Below are 25,113 nucleotides of genomic sequence, written 5' to 3'. Positions count from 1 at the left end.
AGCGGCGGCGGCGGCGCGAGGGGCTTGGCTCCGGAGAGAGCGGGAAGGCGGAGAAGCCATTAGGGGGGAGCGAGAACTTTTGTTTCCGCTCTGAGGCGCCCCCTGCTCGCAGCCGCAGGCGAAACTCCTGGCCCGCAGGCGAAATTTCGCCGCCTCGGTCCCGCGATGCTGCGGGCGGCCGTCCCGGCTCTGGCGCGGACTGAGTGAAAGGCAGCGGCCGCAGGAAGAAAAGAGCGAGGGATTCGCCGAGCCTCGAGGGGAAGGGCTGGTCCCGGCCGCTTCGACGCCCAGCCTTTGCTTGCTGCTGCCGCGCCCCGGAGATGGTGCCTGCTCCGGGATTAGCCTAAAAGTCCCCCCTTTCTCCCTCTCGCCTTTCCAGCTACGATCGCCGGCAGATCTAGCTTGGGACGCGCCGCGAAGTCCTTCCCACCTCGAGGAAGATCTCTGCTGTAAGCGCCGCAATTGCAAATTGTGCCGCGCGAAACTCTGCCAAGTGTTTCCCTACCCTCTCTCTGAAAGAAGAACCGGGAGGATAATATGTCAACCCCGAGCAGATTCAAGAAGGACAAGGAGATCGTGGCCGAATATGAAAGTCAAGTGAAAGGTAAGAAGTCTGGAGGTGGCCGTCGGGGTGGGACAGGGAAGCCGCCTCCTGGTTTCTGACTCCCCTCTTGGTTTTTACCCTGCCTTAACTCCAGTGCAAGGAGGAGAGCGCACATCTTTCCATTCCCAGTAATTACCCCCCCCCAAAAAAACTGGCATCCTCAGATTATAACGGGGGTTATAATCCTGGCTAAATCCGACCCCCCCCCGCGCCCCAATTGAAAGGGGTTTGAAAGGGTGGGGGAAAGTCCACCTTTGTACTTGCTCAGGCCACTCGCTGATTTGAGAGTGTGATAAATTGGTAGGCGAGTGTGTGTCATGGGGGATAAGCTTAAACCATTTTAGGTGATAAGTGCCCCAGCTTCCAGCTGAAGACTCATCACAGAGTCATCTGGTTAATAGAGTCACAGTATCCAGTGTGGAAAGGGAAACGGGCTTGCATAGCAAGAGGGAAGCTAGGAGACCCGTTCTTTGAATAGCCTTCTCCAGCCCCTCTCTTTCCCAGCCACAGTTAAACTGGAAGTGAGGACTCTCTTCTTGTTTTTCTTTTTAAAAATACTGCTTGATTGCAGTTTTAACAGCGTAGATTGCAATTGCTACACTTAATTTACTTCCAGGATGCCCTTTGATTTGGCAAAGGGAGGGTTGTAACTGATTGACTGCTCCCATGTATCTGGAATGGCTGGCTTAGACCATGCACCTTCTATTTAATCAGTTACAAATGTTTGGTAGCCTTTTAAAAAGCAGTCTTTTAACAGTAGAAACAATGCTACAACATCCTCCCTGCCTATGTTGTACATCAGTTCTGTTTCTCTGTGATTGCTTTTTTATTTTAATGTCACAGCAGAAGACGGTGTTTATACAATCATACATAATATTTTAAGAGTTTCACTTTCCTGTTCTGTGGCTCCATTATATCTGCAGCTTCTGTTTTCTAGCACTTGGCAGCTTTTGAATAAAATGTCTCTTGAAAACAAACAAGATCTTCCTTCTAGAAATATGCTAGTTCATGTTCCTTGTATGTGCTGATTTAAGTTCTTCACTTCATTGGTCGCAAACTAATGTGGGCTATATTGGAGCATACAGATTAATTTGCTCCGGCGTGCGTACATAATAAAAGCTTATATTGCAATTTTGAGTTTGTCCATAGTAATGAAATACCCTTTGCATATGCAAATCCAACATGTGATGTCATCAGGAACTCCGTTTCACATAGTGTCCTGTTGGCTTTGGTAGAAACTCTGTTCAACCAGGGTTTCCCAAAAGGGTCTCTAGCTGTTTTTGGACTACAATTCCCATCATCTCTGACCACAGGTCCTGCTAGCTAGGGATGATGGGAGTTGTAATCCAAAAATAGCTGGAGACCCAAGTTTGGGAAACCTTGATCTCAACACTAAGGGTGTTAGTGGGTACCTAAATGGGTACCTATGGCTATAGTTCCACCCTACTAGCTTTTTAATGTGGAGCAGCAGCCAGAAAAAGACCAGGCATGCATTGTCTACTGTACAGTCACACGTGGCTTTGAAATGTATGACTGGCCTTCCAATTCTTTGCCAGAACTGTCTCAGAAGCTTATGTGACTTTGTTCAGCTTGAAGGATGAGTGCCTAGCTGGTGCCTCCAGAGCATGGGGGTATGAAAACCCCACTTTCTTCAGATATGCAATTGCTGCACAGATTACCGAATCAGATTTCGAAGGAAAGCCTTCTTAAACAAAAAGTTTCAATACGTGGCTAGTATCGCAATGCTAGGAGCCTATCTAGTTTCAGCTGGTAATTGAATCGAGGCCACTTCCACACTATGTATTTAAAACACTATTATATTGCTTCAAGAGTCGTGCCTTTCTCCCAAAGAACTCTGGTACAGTGGTACCTCGGGTTACATACGCTTCAGGTTACAGACTCCGCTAACCCAGAAATAGTGCTTCAGGTTAAGAACTTTGCTTCAGGATGAGAACAGAAATCGTTCTCCGGCGGCGTGGCAGCAGCAGGAGGCCCCAGCAGCAGGAGGCCCCATTAGCTAAAGTGGTGCTTCAGGTTAAGAACAGTTTCAAGTTAAGTATGGACCTCCGGAATGAATTAAGTACTTAACCCGAGGTACCACTGTACTGTAGTTTGTTAGGGATGCTCAGAGTTGTTAGGATACCTTTCTGCCCCTTGCAGAGTGGTTTAACCATCAATCTCTTTTCCTAGGGAACTCTGTAACACAAACTGCCTGGGAGTTCTTGTACAAGCCAAGTGCACCTCTGGGACATAACTATACTCTCAGCAGTGTACCATCTGAGGAATTCAGTTGCTCTGCAGGGATATATGGGACACCTATCAGAACACAGATACAAAGTAGCAGTACTAAAATAGAAATAATTTAAATGGTTGTGTGTATTGTGTTGAAAACAAAATTTAGTGGGGAAAGTATACGTTATTCAGATGAAACAAATTTATGTACAGTTTAATGGGCTTTGTTTTTGCATTTGCTAAACATGGGAAAGAAGAAAACGCTACAGAGGTACTAAATTCTCCAACAACTAATAACACCGAGCTATCTATACCACCAAATGATTTTTGGCTTGTGGATTTTGTGAGCATACTAGATTGAACAGATAATTGAGCAATTTTTTAAAAGAAAATATTCTGTTATGAGCAATACCAGACTTGATGTTAACTTGGCACATAAAGTCCTACACAACTTGGGTCCCAAGTACTTGATAGAGCACCTCTCCCAGCATCTGCTTGTCTGAGCTCCTAAGATCTGCAGGGGAGCCCTATCTGTGCTCCTATCAATGGCCATGATTTGTTTATGATGATGAGAAACTGGGCCTTCTCTGTTGTGGAACTCTCACTGTGGAACTCCTTTCCATTGAAGGCATAGTTGTGTCATCACTTCCAGGCTTGTGAAGTCAGAAGATGATATTTCTTCCCCTGCAGGCTTATGGGGAGAGTTTGACCCAAGGGCTGTTGGTCTGTGGTTGACAATTTTGTATTAGAATGGTTTTAACATGTTACGAATTTTATTGGAAATATTGTGTGTTGCCTTGGGCCAAGGGGTGGTCTAGGAATGTATGCATATATTTAATACATTAATATACCAACCTTTCTCCCAAAGTAGGAATAAATAATAATAAAATAACCATACAAGGAAGAGGATTTGGGCTGTCATGTTTTTAGATAACTGGCTATATCGTTGAATTCAGGAATAAGAAACATGGTAAATAAATTTGGCCAATTAAGTGGTTGCTGGGGCTGTTCTTTGCAGTACACTTTTAATAAACAACAACAGTCTCAAATGTGTAGTTTATCCCAGTGGAAATAATTATCCTATTTTTCCTCAGTTATTTTCCTTACAAAACACATGAAGAATAAGTTTCACTCACATGGCTGTGGCATGTCAACATGGCAGTCTAGTTTACTTTTTCTTATATCTGGCCACAAGAAAATAGACGTGCTACTCACTCTAGTGCACATAGACTGTTTTCGTCACAAAATGAAGTGTTCAGTTTGCAGAAATAGCCTTTGTTAATAAAGGACTATGATGTTAAATGCCATATCTGGCAAGTGAGATGTGTACAGGAATATGTTTCTGTGCCTTCAACTAAGGCAGGTGGAAATGTGTATCGTAATCCATGGTTGCGCTTGCCCCTGTTGGACCAGTTAGATATGTAGGGGTGTGCTTTGGGGATGGATGCCCACATCCTGGAGCTGTTGATTGTCTTTGGCTAGATGTGCATGACTGTAGCTGGGTCTAAGCCAAAGTATACAAGGCTGCCATTGTATGCAGAATTAGATATGGCATGCTGAACTCTGCATCCAAATGGGCGATGAGACTGGTAGTTTACCAAGTTCATTTTGCCACTCTGCTTCAAGTCAGTCATCTGTGCTTTTCCATGTCCTGGTAAAACTTGGAAGAATACTTCAAGAAGAACAGCATGGAATCATTGTTAACATGTAACAATTAAATGATATTTAACCTTAATAATATATAAACAGAGTTCAAAGTCAGTCATTGTGTATGAGATCTGCTAGTATTAGAATATGTAAAACATCATCTGTGTTCCACAGTGTTCTACAGGGCTGCTAGAGCTTGACTTCGTTCAAGTCTTGTATTTTGACTTATTGAAGAAACACCAAAATAATTAGCATGTCACGTTGAGAGAATGTGCCTTGCATTCTACTAAAACTAGTTGGATAATTTAGTGAGATGTTTCAGTTGGAGGACTGAGTACAAGGAAATTCCATAGGTCACTGGTGTTTTATTAGTATTTTTTAAAAAATCTTAGGCTGTAACTGCAGATTGAGGCCTAGCCTAACCTATGGAGAACAAACTTTTACAGGAACCCAGCAATTATACTTCTGAAGGCCAATTTATGCATTACAGCTGCCATTTGAAAGACGTTTCAGATTACTCCATGTGGCAGCTGTTGGCATATAACAAGCTCTATTTATTCAGTAATTCGAGGTGCTGATTTGGCAGTCTTCTCCAGGTTACTGCAAACTTCCTGAAAAAGAGGTTTGTAGTGAATATTGTTAAGTCTACATGGTGAAATGCTGTACTTCACATTTGGTAACTGCTGTTCAAGGCAGTATCGGTGTGGGTGACCATATAATGTACAAAATATCCCAATATTATAATACTGCTTCTGCATAGCAGTTTCCTGTACTTCCTGAAGAAACAGGAATTATCTGGAAGAAACAGCAGCAGTGTAGTTTAGAAATACTTTTCTGACCATGCAGTCTGTACTTGCCATTGTAACCCATCCGGTATCCATTCCAGTCACAGTGCAGATGGTACAGGAGGCAGTATAGACTCAACACAACATCAACCGGGAGGGATGGAACATTATCATCATTGTTGTTGTTGTTGTTTAGTCGTGTCCGACTCTTCGTGACCCCATGGACCAGAGCACGCCAGGCACTCCTGTGTTCCATTGCTTTCCGCAGTTTGGTCAAACTCATGTTGGTAGCTTTGAGAACACTGTCCAACCATCTCGTGCTCTGTTGTCCCCTTCTCCTTGTGCCCTCAATCCTTCTCAACATCAGGGTCTTTTCCAGGGAGTCTTCTCTGTTCATGAGGTGGCCAAAGTATTGGAGTCTCAGCTTCAGGATCTGTCCTCCAGCACCATAATTCTCCTCCAGCACCATAATTCAAAAGCTTCAATTCTTCGGTGATTAGCCTTCTTTATGGTCCAGCTCTCACTTCCATACATCACCACTGGGAAAACCATAGCTTTAACTATATGGGCCTTTGTTGGCAAGGTGATGTCTCTGCTTTTTAAGATGCTGTCTAGGTTTGTCATTGCTTTTCTCCCAAGAAGCAGGCGTCTTTTAATTTCGTGACTGCTGTCACAGTCTGCAGTGATCATGGAGTCCAAGAAATAATGCACATTATGTTATGCACCATTAAATGAATTTGTCTAAATAGCTGGAGTTTGTCTAACAACAATGGCCAGGTTCTTAGGTCAGAGATATGTGGTGCAGATGTTTCTTTTTCTGGATTTTCGTCGGATAAGTTGCTTGTAATTGTGACATCATTGCCAGGCCACTTCATGATATAGTTTTGTGAAACAAGAGAGATAGTGATTATCTGAATGGACTTGAGCTTCTACATACAAACCTAATATTCTAGTCATTGCACCATGATAGTTCTCTCAAACACAAAACATCTATGTCTAAATGATAAGATCCAAAAGCTGCATTGCAGAATTCTGGAAATTATGGAAGTGACATTAAAGTATATTGCTTTTTCTGATCTTGAACATTTAGTATTTGCCTAAGCCTCAGTGTAATAATTAATATTTACTTGAATCTTCCGTGCTCTACTTTTTAAAAGATTTTGTATTAGCAGCAGCTGTTTAGGAAGGAAGTTTTAGCAGAACAAAGTATACAAAATCTTCTTCCAAGAATCTCAAAGTAGATGAAAATTTGTTTAAACTAGAAGAGAGCTATCATTTTTTCAGGGAAGAAAATAAAATTGTGATACAGTTAAATTTGGTCAAATGTAGCATGTGTGAGAAGGCAGAAAAAATCCACTTAAGTTTGCAATGGACAGTTTCACATGCAGCCTTGAGAAAACCTGCAAATTTTCTCTATTCAATGAAGTGCAGGAGTTTGTTTCTGCTTGTCCCTCTGAATTGTATTAAGTAATGTGCCCATTCATTTAGGCTCCAAAAGAGGTTTGTGTGCCGCATTTCAAAATAGCACACTGGCCTTGTTCTTCTGTGATGCTAAACCATGGTTTGACCCTACATGCATGACTAAGAAGAAGCCTAACCAAAGCCTTGGGTCTGCATACTCCTCCTTACAACCCCCATGTGGCCAGCAGAAGGACGTCACCAGTTCTTAGCTTCCATGGTGGTTGTGCTATATGATTTGGAAATCATGGTTTAAACCAAACTAGTTAGTTAAGCAAAGCAAGCCATGTAACCCATTGTTCTGAGTAAGTTTTAAACAATGATCTGTGGTTCATAGGACACACCAAGCCAGAATTTGTGGAAAGTGAAATTAAATGTGAACAAAGTCCTCCTCCTGGCTGTGCAGCAGAAGACTCTGAGGTGGGAACGGGAATGAGAGCCTGAATCTTTGCTTAGGGTCTGTTCTGCTCTTGCATGTTACACTATACAGTGGTACCTTGGTTCCTGAACTTAATCCGTTCTGGGAGTCTGTTCAACTCCCAGAACCGTTTGAAAACCAAGGCACGGCTTCAGATTGGCTGCAGAAGCTTCCTGCACTCAAGCGGAAGCCATGTCAGATGTTCTGCTTCCAAAAAACATTTGCAAACCGGAACACTTCTGGGTTTGTGGCGTTTGGGAGCTGATTTGTTTGACAACTAAGCCGTTCGAGAACCAAGGTACCACTGTACAATTATTTAGTGTTGTGTAGCCACAGCCACTTGTCAGAAATCAAACACAGAAGCTATCTTTCCCTATTCTTACTTTTGATTGTTTAAAAGGCAGTGCTGATATTTCACACTTGCTTTATATTATACTTCTTAAGCTTGCTTCTCAGAAGTAAACACATATTGTAGGGAGAACATTTGGTAACACTTATTGCAGAAGTGTGAAAGGGAGAGCTGTGAATTTCTTTATGGCTGTGTTTGGGTGAGAGACACAGCTGCTGTCTCAGACGTCCAGAGTCTCTGGCTTTTTTGCAGCAATAAAATTGTGCTTTATGTTTCCAGATAAATTTATCCCAAGATATTTAGGATCTCTAGGTGGCAGTTTTGGTTTGGCACAAAATTGTAACCAAGAATAACCAACTTGATTCTGTGGGTAGTATTGTGGCAAGAAATATGAATGAGGACAAATCTTTCCTTAATTATTTGTAAGATGAAAATGAATGGCATCTTCACAAATGATTAAGCAAAACTTACATTTTAATAATCTTCCCCTTTTTTGGGAAGGAAAGGTAATTATTGTAACTTCTGGAGCACCCCAAGATAAAATTAGCATTTGGCTATCATGCTAGCATTTTGCCACATAAACCACAGTAGACCCATTTGAATCACACATTACATGACCAATCTACATTGTCCCTGAGTCTCCTAGTTATTCATGCCATAGTGAAAGAGAGTGGGAAAATGTTATTATATTCACATGTAGTGGATATAATGGTGTCATATGGTTGAGAAATACTGGGGAAGCAGTGGATATGCTGTGCAGCTCTGGAAAAATCTGGGTGATGCTGCTATCACCCAGCCATACTGATCCATCATGTTTCGCTATAAGCCATTGAACTGCCATCTACGTGTAGAATGTGGCCAGTTTGGTGTATAAAAAGAGCGCTTGGTTCCAGTTCAGATATTACTGGGTGAACAAGTCACAGTGCGCCAAGGCTCACATGTTCAACCTTCCGCTCTCTTCCACTTTCAGAAGCAACAGGTCCCCTGCAACATCCAGACTTGGGAAACTTTGTAAATTACCATTTGAGAACAAGCCAGTATATGAATCAATGATTCCATATCCTGAACTGTTCTTGGACTGCACTTAAAGTGCCGTTTCCTAACTTTAAAACGGAAAATGGATGCTTCCATCCTGGGTGCGCAAGAGAACATAGGAAGTTTGAGAACCTGAGTCTTGCCATAGTTTATTCAGAAGGTAGGAAGTCATGTTTCCCCATTATATCTGAATTGGGCCTCTATTTCCTCACTATAGCTGACACACGTCACACTTTATAGACGTATTAATGAGAATTTTGGAACTAAGTTACGATGCATGCTGTTCCTGTTTCTAGCCGGCAGGATCCTTTGCTTTTGCCCACAAACATTGCTAACTGCAATTGCATGCACTTTATGTTGTGGGTGGATAGAGAAGAAGCGGTGCTACTGAGCGCAGTGATTAAAAGTGAATTTAAAGATGCCCCCTCTAAAATTGTTGCAGGGAAGGCAGAAGTAGTAGTTTACAAGAAGAGTGCTGTAATTGAACTCTTTATGATGTGGCAGTTCTTGTAAACCACGTTTGGAATTACTACAAACACCGTCGGATTTGCCAGAAGATGATTTCCATGAAGTAATAATTGTAACTCTTTACATTTGGCCACAGTGGGGAAATAACGGGAGTACAGTAGATCCATGAATATTGTGTCTCCGGGCTCTTAAGCAGATGCAGTCTTTCTTCTAAAGCACTCCATATAATATCTATTAGCAGAGAGCATTGAGTTAGGAGTCTTGCTACTTTGACAGCATGTATATATGCTTCCAAATCACTGTTCACCAAAGTTCATGCCATATATACGGGCTATGGCTTAATACATATTAATTACGTTCTCTCTCTCATACCTGGATCCTAAACAAAATGCTTTAGAAGTTTATCTATTTGCTTCACTATAAATAACTCTTGTAATTTAATAATGCAGGTTCTATATCGTAAGTATTGCACAAAACAGTAGAGTAAGCCCTGCCTATGTGCCTACTATGTAAACATTTCCAAATAAGTTTCTCTTAGAACTTGCGTTTCATGCACCTCAACCCTGTTTCAGTGTTCTTTGCTCCCATGTCGAGCGACGCAGGTTCATGAACAGCCCTGCCCCTGTTGTTGTGCATTCCTTCCTTGACATCTGTGCATATGACTCGTGAGTATCCCTGAGTATGGACATTGCAGGCTCCTTCCTTGGTATTTGGACATACAATGCAAGCATATGTACCAAGGACACCTTCATGTATATGGTTATGCACGTAGCTGTCAAGTTACAGCAGCCTTGAAAATAAGGTATGAGCAGCCAAAATAAGGGAGTTTCAGGGCGCAGGTATATTCAGCTTCTGAGCCCCTCCAAGCCAAAGGCAGAAAGCCCAGCCAGCAGCCAAATGAAGCCTCAAGCAGTGGTTCCCACAGCGCAGCAACCTGGCAAAGGGGATGCAGCAAGGGAAACCACCGTCACCTCCCCGCTGGGAAGCGCTGAGCAAAGGTGAGTCCCCAGGCAACGCAGCCGATTTGATTGGCACAAGGCATGCACCCCCCAGTCATTCTTAGACTCCTTACTGGGTGAGCAACGCAGCCAAGCAACACAGTTGGATCCTCCCTGGCCGGCAGGGAGGGAGAGGAGCTGCTTTCTTTGAAACCCGGGATATTTAAGGGACATCATCAATAAGGGACAGCAGCGGGACACTGCGCTGGGATAAGGGACTTTCCCGCCAAATAAGGGACGGTTCACAGCTATGGTTATGCATGTAAAGGCCTTCATGGAATCTGCAACCCTTCTTAAAAACACATTGTTAGAAAGGGTATAAGATAGAACAGGCTTTACCAACCTGGTGCCCTCAAAAGGCTTCTTTTGGACTGTGACTCCTTCCAGCCTCAGCCAGCGCATTGTGGGAAGTTGTGTCTAGATACATATACCAGAGCATTAGAAGTACTGTATGATTATAATGGCAGCTTGTTTGGGAAAGAGTTATAGGAACATCAGGCTCCACAGGAGATGCGCAGCTAGCTTAACTATAGCAGCATTTGAGTGTTTCAGAATGTAGATAATGGGCACACTAGAGCCTATACTAAAATTGTCTTGCATTTTCCCATTTTCCCTCTGTTTCCTTCTTAATTTGAGATTTGACACACTTTCAAAAGACTGCTGTCACACACTTGTGGTTTAACAGATCAAGAAAGCTTATATTTTTATGCTATGTGAGCAAGAGCATTAGAGATGATAAAGAAATGATACATTTCGAACCCAGAGTGTCTCCCAGTGGAGCAGCGCACACACATATATAAATATATATTTCTTGTGTGGCATTAGCTTAGAATTTCTGCCTAGCAGAAACTGGCTGAGCCAGTACATGCTGACGTTTCATCATGAATGATTATTAGCCTGAAAGCCTGTGAATTAACAAGCTTAGATTCCCTTTCACTTACGAATGTCTTTATTATATATTAAGTTCCTGCAGCTCATCAAGAAATGTGTTTACATACTCTTTCAAGCTGATCACATTTGTATTTATGTATTGCATAGCTTACAGAAAGCTACCACAGTTCAAACACCATTTTTTTAGCACAGCTGTTCTGCTAATTAAAGAGCTGGTTATCTAGCACAGCATGTGCCTAGCTGAGTGTCCTGACTTCAGCTACCCAGTGTAGGGTAGTTTCTGCCCTGTACAAAGAGGGAACTTGCTCTGCGAGACCTTTTGCCCTTGCAATTGATTTTAATAATGTTAATGGGTCAATGTAGCCACAGTGGGTCAGAAGGTTAAAGTCAGTGAAACATTTGGTAAACGAGAATTCTCTAAATCTTTAATTCCCTTATGGACTGTGAAGCAGAATGCTAATAAGATAGTTCCAGAACGGCTTGGGGGAGATTAGTGACGGGACATGGAATATATAGGCTAAAGGCTGCCAACTAGAGTCTTGCTTAGGTCGGTAATAGATCAGAGGCTCACTGTATCACAGGATTTCACACTTGTATTTTACAGGTTTATGGTTTTGCATTGGCTTTCATAGTCGTCTCTTTCTGCGCTCCAGTATCCCAGGCAAGTTTTTATCATTCACAGTGCCCATATGTACATTGCTATGGTAGAATAATGATCAATCCCTCCAGCTGGATGAGTAGAGGGTTATGCATTCGTGTATATACTTGCAAAGCAAGTATATTGAGAACAGAAGGCTTATGAACCAAGTGGTTAATGGGCTTCTCTTTGTAGATACATCTGCAAATTTGTGTTCCAGATACAGAGATGGGACAACAAAGACTGGTTTACGGTTAGAAATGGATTGATCAGTCATTATCACTTCTGCATATTTTCTTCTTAAGTCTGTTCTGTCCTATTCCTATGATTAAGAAAAATAGTTAAAATAAGCTGTCCTGGGAGGCATGTTTAAATGCTAATCTCAAAACACACTTATTTTTATACGTTATTTGAATGTAGGTGTCATGAACTACCGACTATTGCTCCATGTGGGAAAGTTATCAGGAAAAAACATTTGGATCATGACCTGGCTGTTTCTGGGCAGGCAGGAAAACACAAGTACTTTCTTTTTTCAACTGAGCCTTGCTCAAGCTTTAGTGAAGGGTGGGGAACCTCTGCTGCATGGGTCAAGCTGGGCCTACCATGTCTCCCCATTTGTCCCACCAGGCTATTTTCCCTAAAACGCACACAGCAGCCCCACACTTGATACCATATGTGATGTCAGGTATGGGGCAGCTCCTGATTGTTCCTATGCTAGTAAGGCATGCTTCTGCTGCCCATCAGCTGATGGGTGTTGAATGCATCTTACTTCTATAGACCTGTGGTTTCCATTGTTCCTTCTAATCAGAATTGCTTTTCGGTTCCGAGCTGTCTCATGGCTCTTGACTCACCTAGGCTACTGCCCACGGCTCGTGCCTGGCAGTTAAGAGAACTGTGAATAGCTGGTGGTTAACAAGTCCTGGTTCTTACATTAAATTAATCAGAACAGCCCTTCAATTACCTTGCCAAAAAGCCACCCATGAATTAAGTGGGATTTACAGCTCTTACTCGCAGCGATTGGGCAATTATTCCAGAGGCTTGAGGCAATTGCAATTGAGGCCTGGCCCCTAAAAGCAGACTTATTTAAACTCGTGTAACAAAGATATACAGAGCATGTCCTCATCAAATTATCATAATGTGTCGGGAGAGATTGTATCTAAGGAATGTTGTATGCAGGCTATGGATTGCTTTAAAAGGGTAAAAACATGCACCTTGAATTGGGCCCAGAAGTTCACATCACAGGCAACTAGTGCAGCTGCTACACAAGTGACAGAATAAATAATCTCGTATGTGAGATTTAGCATTCTGTACCACCTGGAGTGTAAGTCATCTTCAAGGGGAGCCTCATGTCAAGAATATTGCTGTATTCGGTCCTTGATGTTACAGTAGCATGGATAAGATCACTGTGTCAAGATCTCTGTTGGTAACACAAATGCAAATAGTAAAAGGTGCCACCATAGCCACTCTGATCTGAGCAGGATTCAGGAGCCATCCCCAAGTTCCACACTATAGTCAGATGTGGCTATTACTACCATCTCATTTCAAACACTAGACAATAATATTTTCTTTCTGAGCATTGGAATTGCCCATCAGCGTTGCCTCCATCTTAATGATCCTATTTCAGTTTAACTTCATCCGCTGATCTAGATTTGTCATTTGCTCCTGAATGCTTATTTAATGAAAAGCACAGAACCAAGTTTCATCCGGACTCTGATGACATTTCACTCAATGCTTCAGATTATCTTACTCAGTGGCTTCATAGAGATGCTAAACAACATCTCGCTGAATCTTCCAGAATATTGCATAATCTGTTCCCATAGACCTGTTTTCACAATATTTAAACAGCATTTACTATCATGCGGAGGCAAAGGCCCTGCTCAGTCCTACAGTCTGTTCTCTTTTGCCATTTTGCACCCATAAGAGATTGTGGGTTACGTCTCAGTTCTGATGCTATTGCAGCATACAGGTATGGACATTCTACTTCCATATGTGTGTGTAAACAAGTTTCTAGTCCGTAGGCTTGCTACTATGTTCTTCACAAGATCACAGCTGTCAGACTGTTCTCAGCCACCTGTGGTCTCTGCTCTTGGGCCTAAGAACCACAACTCATCAGGTAGGATTGAGCACAGCCTATCCCTGCAAGATGAGCGCCGCAACCCCAGAGTCGGTCACGACTGGACCTAATGGTCAGGGGTCCCTTTACCTTTACCTTTATCCCTTCTAAACACCAGTTAACCATTCTCACACTCTTAACTTCGTTAATCCTTTCTTCTCTCTTCAGTTTGCCTAGTGATTTCTTTGCTGCATATAAAAAGCCCCTCCCGTGTGTCTATATTCTTCCACCCCCCACAACCCTTCAGCACACCTGGATTTCATTCCAAACAGCTGCTGTGGGCAAGAAGCCAAACTGCTTTGCTGTCATCCCCAGCTACATCATACTTGCATATATGTGTGTGTGTGTGTGTGTGTATGCGCCTGAAAGTTTACAGATGTTTCCTCATGAAGTGGCGTAAGCAGTCTTCCAGTGGAAGGAGGTGACACCACTGAGAACATCAAGGCCAAGACCTTGAAGATAAAGAAGGCATTCCCCATGACCAAACAGGCTGATCTCTGTTGGCAAGATGCTGGAAGATATCCGCACCCTCTCTGACTACAACATCCAGATGGAATCTGCCTTGTGCCTGCTTCTTCGTTTAAGAGGAGACATTTAAATTTGCTGCTTGCCACCCCAGTAAACTTCATTGCCTTAATTCCATACATGCACCTATGTAGAGTATAATTCCTTACATAATTTTTTCGGTTCTTGTGCTCATCCTCTTGACAAGGGGAATCAATTGCAAATTTCAGTTGCATATTTCATGTGATTCTACACAAGTTATATAAGGCACAGAATATGCGTTGCCCTTTCTAACCTCAGAAGGAGGCTGAAGAAGACTTTTTGCGTAGGTCCAGGGACCTCGGGGCCACACAGGCTTCCCAGTGTTCACGTTCTGCCTCACAACCCTCTGCTCGCCTACCACCAATGCCATTTGGTTGGGTTTCCCACACCAGGCTGTTTTCCTCAAGATCCAGCTTTGCTTTTCCTGCTTTCTTTCCTTCTCAAGAAACATGGTTGTACCTACCCACACCAACCAGTGCTGTTCTTTCCCCCCTAGCCATGGAAATCCCATTCAGCCTCCTATAGTAAAACACTACAAAGCAATTGTGCGATTTCCGTATTGGCTGAAGCATGGTGTTCCCTTGAAATGTGTCATGTTACATTTTGTGACTTTTAATGAAATACTAAATAGAGCAAAAGATTTCTGTGACGGGCCTAGCCATACAAGTTTTTAAGCTGAACTACAGTAAGAAAGATGAAACGTGGGAAAACCGTTTTGCTTATCTGCACATAACTGTTCGTATAAAATGCAAACCTACAAACCAACCAAAAAAGGCTGACATCTTGACATTTTAATCTTTTAAAACCTATGTAACATCAAGAGACCTACTTTTGCATTTACTGGAAGGTTTTTCACTGCTTCAAGAACAGCGCTATAAAATGGTTACAGATAAAAGCGTAAACTGCATGGAGCATAGTGGTCTATTACATAAACAAACACATGGCCATTCCTTTCCAGCTGCTGTCGCCAAATGTTAACAACATTCTGTCAGCTGCGTTGACTGTCTTTATTGCATAATCAGAATGCTTATGGCTCCATTAACACATGAAATGTCAATACGGCCAGAACAAAAATGTGCAACAATGAATGTGGTGCAGAAAAGTTTTATGAAATGAAAAGGACAAATAAGGAAATTTAAAAATGTGTCATGCTCATTAATGGAAATATATCAGTGATTTCATATAGCTAATCAGTGCATTATATGACTGCAGATATTGTCAAAACAGTCCATGGTGGTGTATATTTGGGGAAGGGCTGTAGCTCAGTGGTGGAGGAACTGCTATGCAGGCAGAATATCCCTCATTCAATTCTCAGCATTTCTCAGTAGGACTGAAAAAAACCATACTCCTATCTGAAACCAGCTAGTGTAGACAGTATTGGGTTAGAGCAGGGTTTCCCAAACGTTCGTCTCTAGCTGTTTTTGGACTACAACTCCCATCATTCCTAGCAGGGTTGCCATCTTGAATAAAGTATTGTGGGGGCCCAGGTAAGCCCCACCCTGCATAATCGATCACATGACACAGTGCACACACATCATTTGAATGGGAATGCCCACAAATGTTGTGGGGCCCAGCCCCCTCAAATATTTTATTAGCACCGACATCCCCTAGGAGTTGGCTCCTATGAGTTCTAGCTAGCAGGACCAGTAGTCAGGGTTGATCAGAATTGTAGTCCAAAAACAGCTGGAGATCCATGTTTGGGAAACCCCGAACCAATGGTCTCATTCTCTGTACATAAGATTTGGAATCTGTTCTGTTTCCACATATTTGATACTCAATCTTAACCCCTTGAACTGGGCTATCCATCTTTGATGCCATAATTCCTTGGGTATTGTTGGTATAGTGCCGTAATTTGGAAATACGGTGATAAGAGACAGGTTAGCTTCCACAATGCTAGAAATGTTTCATTTTGGCAAGGAAGTCAGCAATGAGCTCTTTGATAAAATGTATTTAGCTTATAGATTAGTGTGTCAACTAAACAACAGAAGTTTAGTTAGCCTTTTCTTGATTCAGGTGCCTCAGGAAAGTCTTGATCATGTCCTGCAAAATGCTTGCATTTTGTCTAAAGGTTGGGAATTGTGGTTTTTACTTTCCCAAAAGCCAGCAACCCATTGGTACATTTTTCTCCACTGTAGAAATTTCATAAATAACCAGCTAATGAATTAAACAACCCTTTCCATTCAGTTTTCTTGATGTTAATGACACTGGTTTTAACGTCATTTACCTGAGATGGGTAACAAGTATACTGTAATCTTCAATTCCTTTTTTTACGTGCAGGGGATGTAACATTTCCATCACTGTATTTCTCTTGTTTGGGCACTATAGCCAGAGGTTTAGTACAGATTGACAGCCTTGAAGAGTACATTACTTCATTTCCTTCTGCTTCTTTAATATTCAAAAAAGTAGGAAACATATTCGGCTTACAGAAAGAGTTAAGGCACTTAGAATTGCAAATTCACTCATGCACTCTAAGTTGAAACTTTTGTATATTCTGTTAAGACTTGCACATGTGAGACAGCAAACAGGATGGAATCAGAGATTGTACAAATCTGTCTGGAGATGAAAGTTAGTAAAGACTAACATCTGCCATGCTGTTACAATGATGTCTGCTGTTGCTTAAATTCAGGGTCAGGCTTGATGAGCCCCCTCTCTCTTTCATGTCCTGAATATATCTGTTTTCTTTACATTTTCAAAGGGCCTGAAAGTCTCAGCAGGAAAGAATGTGGTGGCATTGAATTCAAATTTACTATAGAAGCTGCAAGAATATATTCTGGAGTCACAGATGGTCACAGCAATTGTCCTCCCCACCCAGCTTGCTACCAAAACTGCCATTCAAGTAAAACAAAACCTATGACAGGAAAGGATATTTATTTGACCTAAAATTGGAATAAGTCTATTTGCTGTGTAGCCAACATTGTTAAAGACTTTGTGCCTGGGAAAAATGGCTTTCTGACAAATGCATGCTTATTTCTAAATGCAGAGTTCCTCCTGAGGTGAATAATACTTTCTGACTAAGTGTGCAGTGGCTGTGTGGCAGTCTTTCTCATTCAGAGCGGAGATGACTGTTATACTAAGATATATCTGGCTAAGATATGTTTCTTTCATAGCTTAAAACAGAATGTATATATGCTCTTCAAAACTCATCAAAGGAAAACTTTTCATGAGATATACATTTACAGTTGTTCGGGTTCTTCGTCATGCACCTCTTGTTATTTGAATGATTATTTCAAATAGTGACTAAACTTGCATCATTATGTATTTTTTTATTGGCATTTAATGAAGCCTTACATGATATTGTGTGGGCTCAGGAGAGTTAGTACATTAACAGCACCAAAATTAACAGCATAAAACCAAAGTACAGTCATACCTCATGTTGCATCTGCTTCAGGTTGAGTTTTTTTGGGTTGCGGACTGCCGAAACCTGGAAGTACCGGAATGGGCTACTTCCGGGTTTTGGCAGTCCACATGCACAGAAGTGCTAAATTGCGCTTTGCACATGTGCAGAAGCGCCAAATTGCAACCCGTGTGTGCCCAGATGCGGGTTGCGAACGTGCATTCTGCATGGATCACGTTCGCAACCCAAACGTCCACTGTATTTTAAAACAGCTGTACCCTAAAATGGCTACATGCAAGTCAGTAAAGAATCTGTAACTGGGATATATGCTGGTGTGGACCCCCTGAAGGCTGATTTGCACATGCGTTGGTTTTGGCTGGATATGAAAGCTGATTGAACCGAAAACCTTTTTTTTTTTTTAAGTGAGATGAGAGAATATGAAAGTTCTGTTAGTGGCCTTTGACCTGTGATGACTCATTCACACGTGCAATTCATGTGATGTACATGCATATGTGAACTGGTTTTATGAATGGCAAAGGCATCCAGAGTAGCTAACAATCACAACAGAGAGAGGCTGTGATAGAAACAATTCCTTCAGTACTAATCCTTATTACAGGTTTCCAAGTTCAAGATTGACATCTCGCAAAGTCATTCTGCCAGATATTTGCAAGTTCTGTAAGTGGCTTGGGTAGTAGCCAGAGTGGTGTTTCTGCAGCGTTTTGATAATTTTCTTTAACTGTTTACTTAAGTAAAGCTTCCAGTGACTGGGTTTGTTGTTTTTTGGTGCTAACTGGATACCAAGTGAGGTAGAGGGTCATTTTCTTTCAACAAATGCATTTTTATTTTTCTCTGCACTTGCACAAAAGCTCTTCTGACGGTAGCCATAAACAAAACAGTGCCAAAATATTGTTTTAGTTTATCTGCACAGGAGGCTTCATCTGTGACTTTTTGGAAATAAGGATGCTGCAGTACAAGGTGGAAGGGCTTTAATGGCTACAGAATTTTTGTTCAGGCCTTCTCTTTCCAGGAGAAGGAAGACATATTTTCCCACAGAGACTGAACCTTATTTTCACTGTGTTTGTAAATTTCCCTTCCTGTTTCTCAGCTCATTGATGACCGCCTGTCACTATTTCTTTCTAAATGCTACTGTGTCTTAGATTTGGATCCTTCTTCTGCATACCATTGACTACTCTGTTTTAATGGTTTCTTTCTGGATATGGCTTGACGGGAAGGGGGGATTCAGAAGACACAAAGGCACCCCAAAACTGATGCCTAAGCTCTATGAAAAGAGGTATTCAGCAACGTGAGGCTATATTGTGTCTTGCATCCTCTGCACAGCTGCTTTGCAATGATAAGGAGGCAGTGATGTATTCATGCTGACCTTGTATCCAAAGAAGCCCTGTTCTGGAACTACTGAAAATAAGGAATAATTTCCTGTGACATGCTACTAATGTGGGCGTTTAAAGGGGAATAGAATGAAAACCCGGTGCATGACACATACTGTGTCTAACTACACAGGATTTCCTGTGTTGGAAGGGAAGCTTTGTGGAAGTCACATTTTTCTTTTCCTCCTCTTAATTCATTCAGAAAAGCAGAGGTCAGCAGCATGAATGGATGTGGCTACTGTTGCTACTAAAAGCTTAATTCATCAATTGCTAATAGATGCAATGTGACACCAGCAGGATTGCAAGCGAGTATTGTTACATACTGGCATGTGTATATATATATATGTTTATAACAGAGCTGCTGCAATTTGCATTATTACTGCTTTTCTAAAAGAACCAAACCCAAAACTTCTTGTAAAGGAATACTCTCTGTTGGGTTGAGGACTGTAAATATATTCTGTAGATGAATAGAGGTAGATAACTTGTAAAATTTGTTCAGCTGTGTTGCTTCATGCCTGTCCTGTGGAAAAGGCTGCGCAGAAATGCCATTTGTAATGCAAATCTTGGGTGTGTTCGTTCAGGGTGCACCTGTGGTCAGCAAAGAAACAAGCACCCTATTGTGTATCAAAAGCCGTATAGATTTCTGCATGTCTTATATGCAGTGCTACAGAGCTGAATCCTTGATACTGCCTGGAAACTAAAAATCATTTGTGACTTCCTCCTAACATTTATAGCAGGGCTGGGTAACCTTTTTGGAGAGGCAGAGCACATACATTGGTGGGTCAGAGGGCTGCACAAACACAAATACACACACCCTTCCCCCTGTAGCACAAACAGAGAGAAAAAGAGATGCATTCCGCATGAAAGGGTAGTAAATTTGAATTAAATTAAAGGAACCATTTTTTTATTAGGCAAGCATGATTAATTTTGTGTTTAGAAGACTACTGTAATCTGCAACTTTTTCATACTTTGGCAGTCCATCTAACTTGGAAGAACAAGAGAAAGTGCTTTATAGCCATATGGGCACAGTTTTAAAAGCAAATAACTAAGAGCCTTCACAGATTAAATTATTTTCCTGGCTTGGTAAAAGATTTCCATTCTATCTTTCGTCCTAGCATTATTTAGTAGCACTAGCCATAGCAAGTCAATGGTGAACTTGAGAGAGAGGATCTTGATTAGGAATCTTAACTGTATACCAGTCTCTGGTCCCTTTGCGACCTCCCAATCCACCCTGACCTAGAAGGGGGACTCCAATTAACGTGGACTTCCTAGCCTCTCTCTTTGGTGCAGGCATCCCCAAACTCTGCCCTCCAGCTGTTTTAGGACTACAATTCCAATCATCCCTGACCACTGGTCCTGTTAGCTAGGGATCATGGGAGTTGTAGTCCCAAAACAGCTGGAGGGCCTGCTCTGGCGTTTGTCTGCTCCCTTTTCTATTTATTGTGTCCTGCCTCTATCCCTTCCGCCTTTCTGTTTCATTCATAGGCATATCCTTGTATTTTTCACTCCTGTGTTGGATCCTACTGCCTTAGAGATTTAACAAGGACTTGTACAGCTGTCCACATATAGCAGGGGAATCTGCTTTCTACTGAGTCAGACCATTGGTCCATCCAGCTGAGTGGCTCTCTTGGGTTTTAGAAGGGACATTGCCAGTCCAACGTAGAGATGCTGGAGATGTTCTTCCACTGAGATACAACACATCCCCCAGCTCTCTCTCTCTCTCTCTTTTTTTTTTTTGAAATAATATTTATTAAGTTTCAAATAAACACATATAAACACAAATACAAACAACAATAAAAACATACAAAAACCAACAAACAAAACAAAAACAAGTATAAATTCAAACCTTATTTTCAAAACCTAATTTCACCGACCTCCTCACACCTCCCCCTTCTGTATTCTAATCTCATTTATCTTATCAGCAAATCCATTCCCATATTTCCCATAGTTTTTAATAATTCTATTCTTTTTCCTTAATCAACGCCCCTGCAAACCACTAATTTTTAAACCCATATCTTTTTAAACTTCATTAATTTTATAATATTTATCAAGATAGTCTTTAAACTTCTTCCAATCTTCTTCCACTGTCTCTTTGTCCTGGTCTCGGATTCTGCCAGTCATCTCTGCCAGTCCCATATATTCTGTCATCTTCATCTGCCATTCTTCCATAGTGGGTAGATCTGGTGTCTTCCAATACTTTGCAATAAGAATCCTTGCTGCTGTAGTAGCGTACATAAAAAAGATTCTATCCTTCTTTAACACCACATGGCTTACCATACCCAGGAGAAAGGCCTCTGGTTTCTTCAAGAAGATATATTTAAATACCTTTTTCATTTCGTTATATATCATTCCCAGAAAGCCTTAATCCTTGGGCTACATCCCCCAGCTCTCAAGTGGAAGGCAGCTTGCACAAAAAGTATTTTCTGTGCTCTCCTCTCCATCTGCAGCTTCCCATGCCTTTGGGCCAGAAAACGTTGTGGGCTGTGTCCTGTGAGGCTGTTGTGGGAGCGGGAATTACCTGACTGTTGTGGGGAGGGATATTACACTCTGGTGGTGCAAGATCTCTCTGTCTAACTTCAGGGGTTTCCCACTGCAGCTCCATAAGACACCATCACTGGCTGGGTGTAGTAGCTGTGGTGCTGTGGTCAGAAGAAGAAGAGTTTGGACTTGGTATCTTGCCTTTCACTCCCCTTACGGAGTCTCAAAGCGGCTAACAATCTCCTTTCCCTTCCTCCCCCACAACAAACACTCTGTGAGGTGAGTGAGGCTGAGAGACTTCAGAGAAGTGTGACTAACCCAAGGTCACCCAGCAGCTGCATGTGGAGGAGCAGGGAAGTGAACCTGGTTCAACAGATTACAAGTCCACCACTCTGAACCACTACACCACACTGGCTCTAAACCACTGAGCCTCTTAGGCTTGCCGATCAGAAGTTTGGCAGTTCAAACCTCTGTGACGTGGTGAGCTCCCATTGCTCTGTCCTGTCCTAGCTCCTGCCAACCTAGCCGTTTGAAAGCACAGCAGTGCAAGTAGATAAATAGGTACCACTGTGGCAGGAAGGTAAACTGTGTTTCCGTGTGCTCTGGTTTGCGTCACAGTGTTTCGTTGTGCCAGTAGTGGAAAGCTGTCTGTGAACAAACGCTGGCTCCCTCGGCCTGAAAGCGAGATGAGCGCCGCAACCCCAAGGTCGCCTTTGACTGGACTTAACTTTTACCTTTTAAAACAAAATAAAAAAATTCCTTCCAGTAGCATCTTAAAGACCGACTAAGTTAGTTCTTGGTATGAGCTTTCGTGTGCATGCACACTTCTTCAGACCAACACGGCTACCTATCTGTAACTTTTACCTTTTAGTAGCTGTGAAAGTGTATTCCTCCCCGACCCCAGTGATGCTTTGTTGGGTGATTGTTTCCTAGATGGTTTGGGGATACTTGTGTGGTACTTCTTAAAGATGTGCTTTTAAACAAAGCAATTATTCATTCACTGTTTTCTCCCTGACCTTTTCCTTAATAATTAATTCTAGGGGGGGAACTGCCTAGTGTTTACTTGTTTTGAAAACAATAGAAAGAAATGATTTGCTAGCACCAAGGGGGGAAGTAGACCTAGTAGCCTTTGTTTATTCCCCTTTATAGGCTTCTTTAAAAATAGGAAAATCACATTAGTTATGGAGATGCTTTCTATGCAGCAAATAGTGAAAGAAACACTTTGAAACGAGTGGTAGAGGAAGCACAAAAGATTCCTTAAAGGAAACTTAAGCATTTCTTTCCCTGTTTGGCAGCTCAAATGAAAGACAGGCAAGAGGGAGAAGACTGTTTTCTATCAAGGTACAAAAATGATACCCTTGAACAAACTTTACGACTCATCTGCCTTGTCAAAAATGGGAAAATGACATGGTTTGGTTCTGCTTTGACACAACTGTATCTATTACAAGCCCTGCTATAGTTTAATCAAGTCTTTGGGTATTTTCCCCATGCCTCTTTTTCGTGTTCTTAGGGAAACAGATCTTGGCATAAACAGGGAGGTCTTGGGTGGAGGTTGGAATCCTTTATTCTAGTGAAATGGGAAATTCATTTCCCCTTCTGACTCCCTTGCATGGTCTGTAGTAAGAGGTTTGTGTACTGCCTAGGCTATAATCTTAATCCCCCCTCCCACATTTGGGGGCTTTACATGATAGTAAAGCAACATTTAAATTAAAGCCACATTTTTGTTTCTCATAAATTCAGTATCACCTGGCATCCTTTCAAGCCCTGTTTTTCAGGAGGTTAAGAAAAGAAGGTTACAGTGTGGAATGACAGAGCTTAGTATTCCTTTACCTCTTTTGCCCTGTGCAGCCTTTGGCTTGCTGATCCTATTCAAATAACCACAGAGTAATTCAACTTTCCCTAGCACTTAGTCTGTTTCAATCAAGGGAAATTCCTTAATCCAGATACAAACATATGAGCATCGACAGCTTGACACACAAATGGTTGTCTGTTTAGACTCTTTATTGCAGTTTCAAGAAAAATCTGTGGAAACCCAAGCTATGTTTGTGTTCTGAATGAATGCTTTCATTTCAGATGTCATTTGAGAGACAAAACTGGCCAACTTCGACAAAATTGAGTTTTTTTGTTTTTCGCTACCTGCATGTCCATCTGAAATTCAATTTAAATTTTGAGTGTGGTTTTATGAACACTTGTTTGGGGGTCAGTCCCATTAAAATAAACAGGACTTGCACCCGAATTTTAGGATTGGGCTGTACTATTTATTTTGGACAAAATGCTTGTTTCCTTGCTGAGCCTTCCTGCATTTAAAAATAATAATAGTGTCCCCCTTTTGAAAGTACAGTCCCTTCCCCCTTTTTAGGTGTTTTGGGTTCCAAACTCTCAGGCATTGGCAGCTGTTGCTTCTGTTTACCAATAGGTATATACTTTTGTTTAGTATATTTCAACCTTCCTAATAGTTAATGGTCAATAGTTAAAAGACATCAGGTCTTTGAAAAACCAAACTAAAGTCAAACAAATTCTACATATCAGTGCTTCAGTTTCTGAGGGGTGATAGTTATCAAGTGATAACTGCAACTTTCACACAAAAGCTTGATTGTGTGAAATAGCTATCACAGATACCTATCTCGAATAGGTATCCTAATGTGACTATCAATGGAGAAACTATTTTATCTAAGTGATGATCACTTATCACTTGAATAACTCCTGTCCCACATGTTTGAGAATCTGCCCTGAGAACAATGAAGGTTCAAGAGGCTGATGTTGGTATGGAACTAGTTTCAACAAGTTAACTGAAATAAATAATCCCGTCGGGTTCTATAGGATTAAGATCAGGAATTTTGATGGGTAGTCTTGACAAGCACACAAACTAATCCCGAGCTTGTGTAAACGCCTTCCGTTTCAGCAGTGCAAGGTGGCAGTATATGATGAATCAGACCTATAAACCAGACAGTAAATCAGAATGTTTTTACAGAATGCATTGGAAACAAATAAGAGTTTTAACAGCCATGTTGAAATATTGGCACAAATTCAGCTTCCTGGAGCTAAATCTAATGAAAAACACAAGAATTATGTGATTTATTTTCCAGACAGCAGCATTGTAGGGGGTGAGGCTTGAGGTTGTCCTGCAGGACAGCTACGTTCTGAGCACTGAAAGTGATCTTAGCAACTATTGCCAGGGAAACAAATGAGACTGCAAAAATGCAAAGGCCTGGCAAGAACAATGAGAGAGATTCCATCTTCTTTGTATTGCCTCAAGATCTATCAGTCTTTTCAGGACAGGATTGCTGAAATAGGGCACAATCATCGTTGAAAAGATTTGCTGACCGAGAGTCTTGGTTCTGATAATGCCAATGGAACTTGAGATATGTAGCTGGCATGACAGATCATAGAATCATAGAATTGTAGGGTTGGAAGGCACCCTGAGGATCATCTAGTCCAACCCCCTGCAATGCGGGAATATGCAGCTGTCCCATACAGGGATTGAACCTGCAACCTTGGCATTATCAGCACCAGGCTCTTACCAACTGAGCTAGATGTGGCCGTGGAAGTCCCACAGCATATTCTGCAAGACTCCACTGGTGGACCCATTCCTGCCAGTGAATGTAATTGGTAGAACGAATGGGGAGATTTGATGGGCTCTGGGCCAGTGGCCTCTCCTCTCTCCTTGCTTAGGTTCCCAGGATGTTGAAGGGTGCAGGCCTCTCTGGGTATGCGAGAGGCATGGGTGCTGCTGTC

The 25,113-nt window shown here is 41.9% G+C and overlaps 1 protein-coding gene and 1 long non-coding RNA gene across 2 annotated transcripts in view; both read left to right on the top strand.

Moving 5' to 3' along the window:
• LOC309350924 overlaps positions 1–25,113 on the top strand; it is a 215,457-nt gene that overhangs the window by 75,405 nt on the left and 114,939 nt on the right. The window lies entirely within an intron of this gene.
• SRGAP1 (SLIT-ROBO Rho GTPase activating protein 1) overlaps positions 111–25,113 on the top strand; it is a 114,973-nt gene continuing 89,970 nt past the window's right edge. The window contains exon 1 of the mRNA XM_081877856.1: positions 111–604. Coding sequence (XP_081733982.1) covers positions 538–604 — 67 coding nt within the window. The 5' untranslated portion in view covers positions 111–537. The remainder of the gene's footprint in view (positions 605–25,113) is intronic.

Source organism: Podarcis erhardii (genome assembly GCF_964252035.2).
Source record: "Podarcis erhardii genome assembly, chromosome: 10".
In the NCBI taxonomy this organism is placed as follows: domain Eukaryota; kingdom Metazoa; phylum Chordata; class Lepidosauria; order Squamata; family Lacertidae; genus Podarcis; species Podarcis erhardii.
This window is presented reverse-complemented; position numbering and strand designations above follow the sequence as displayed.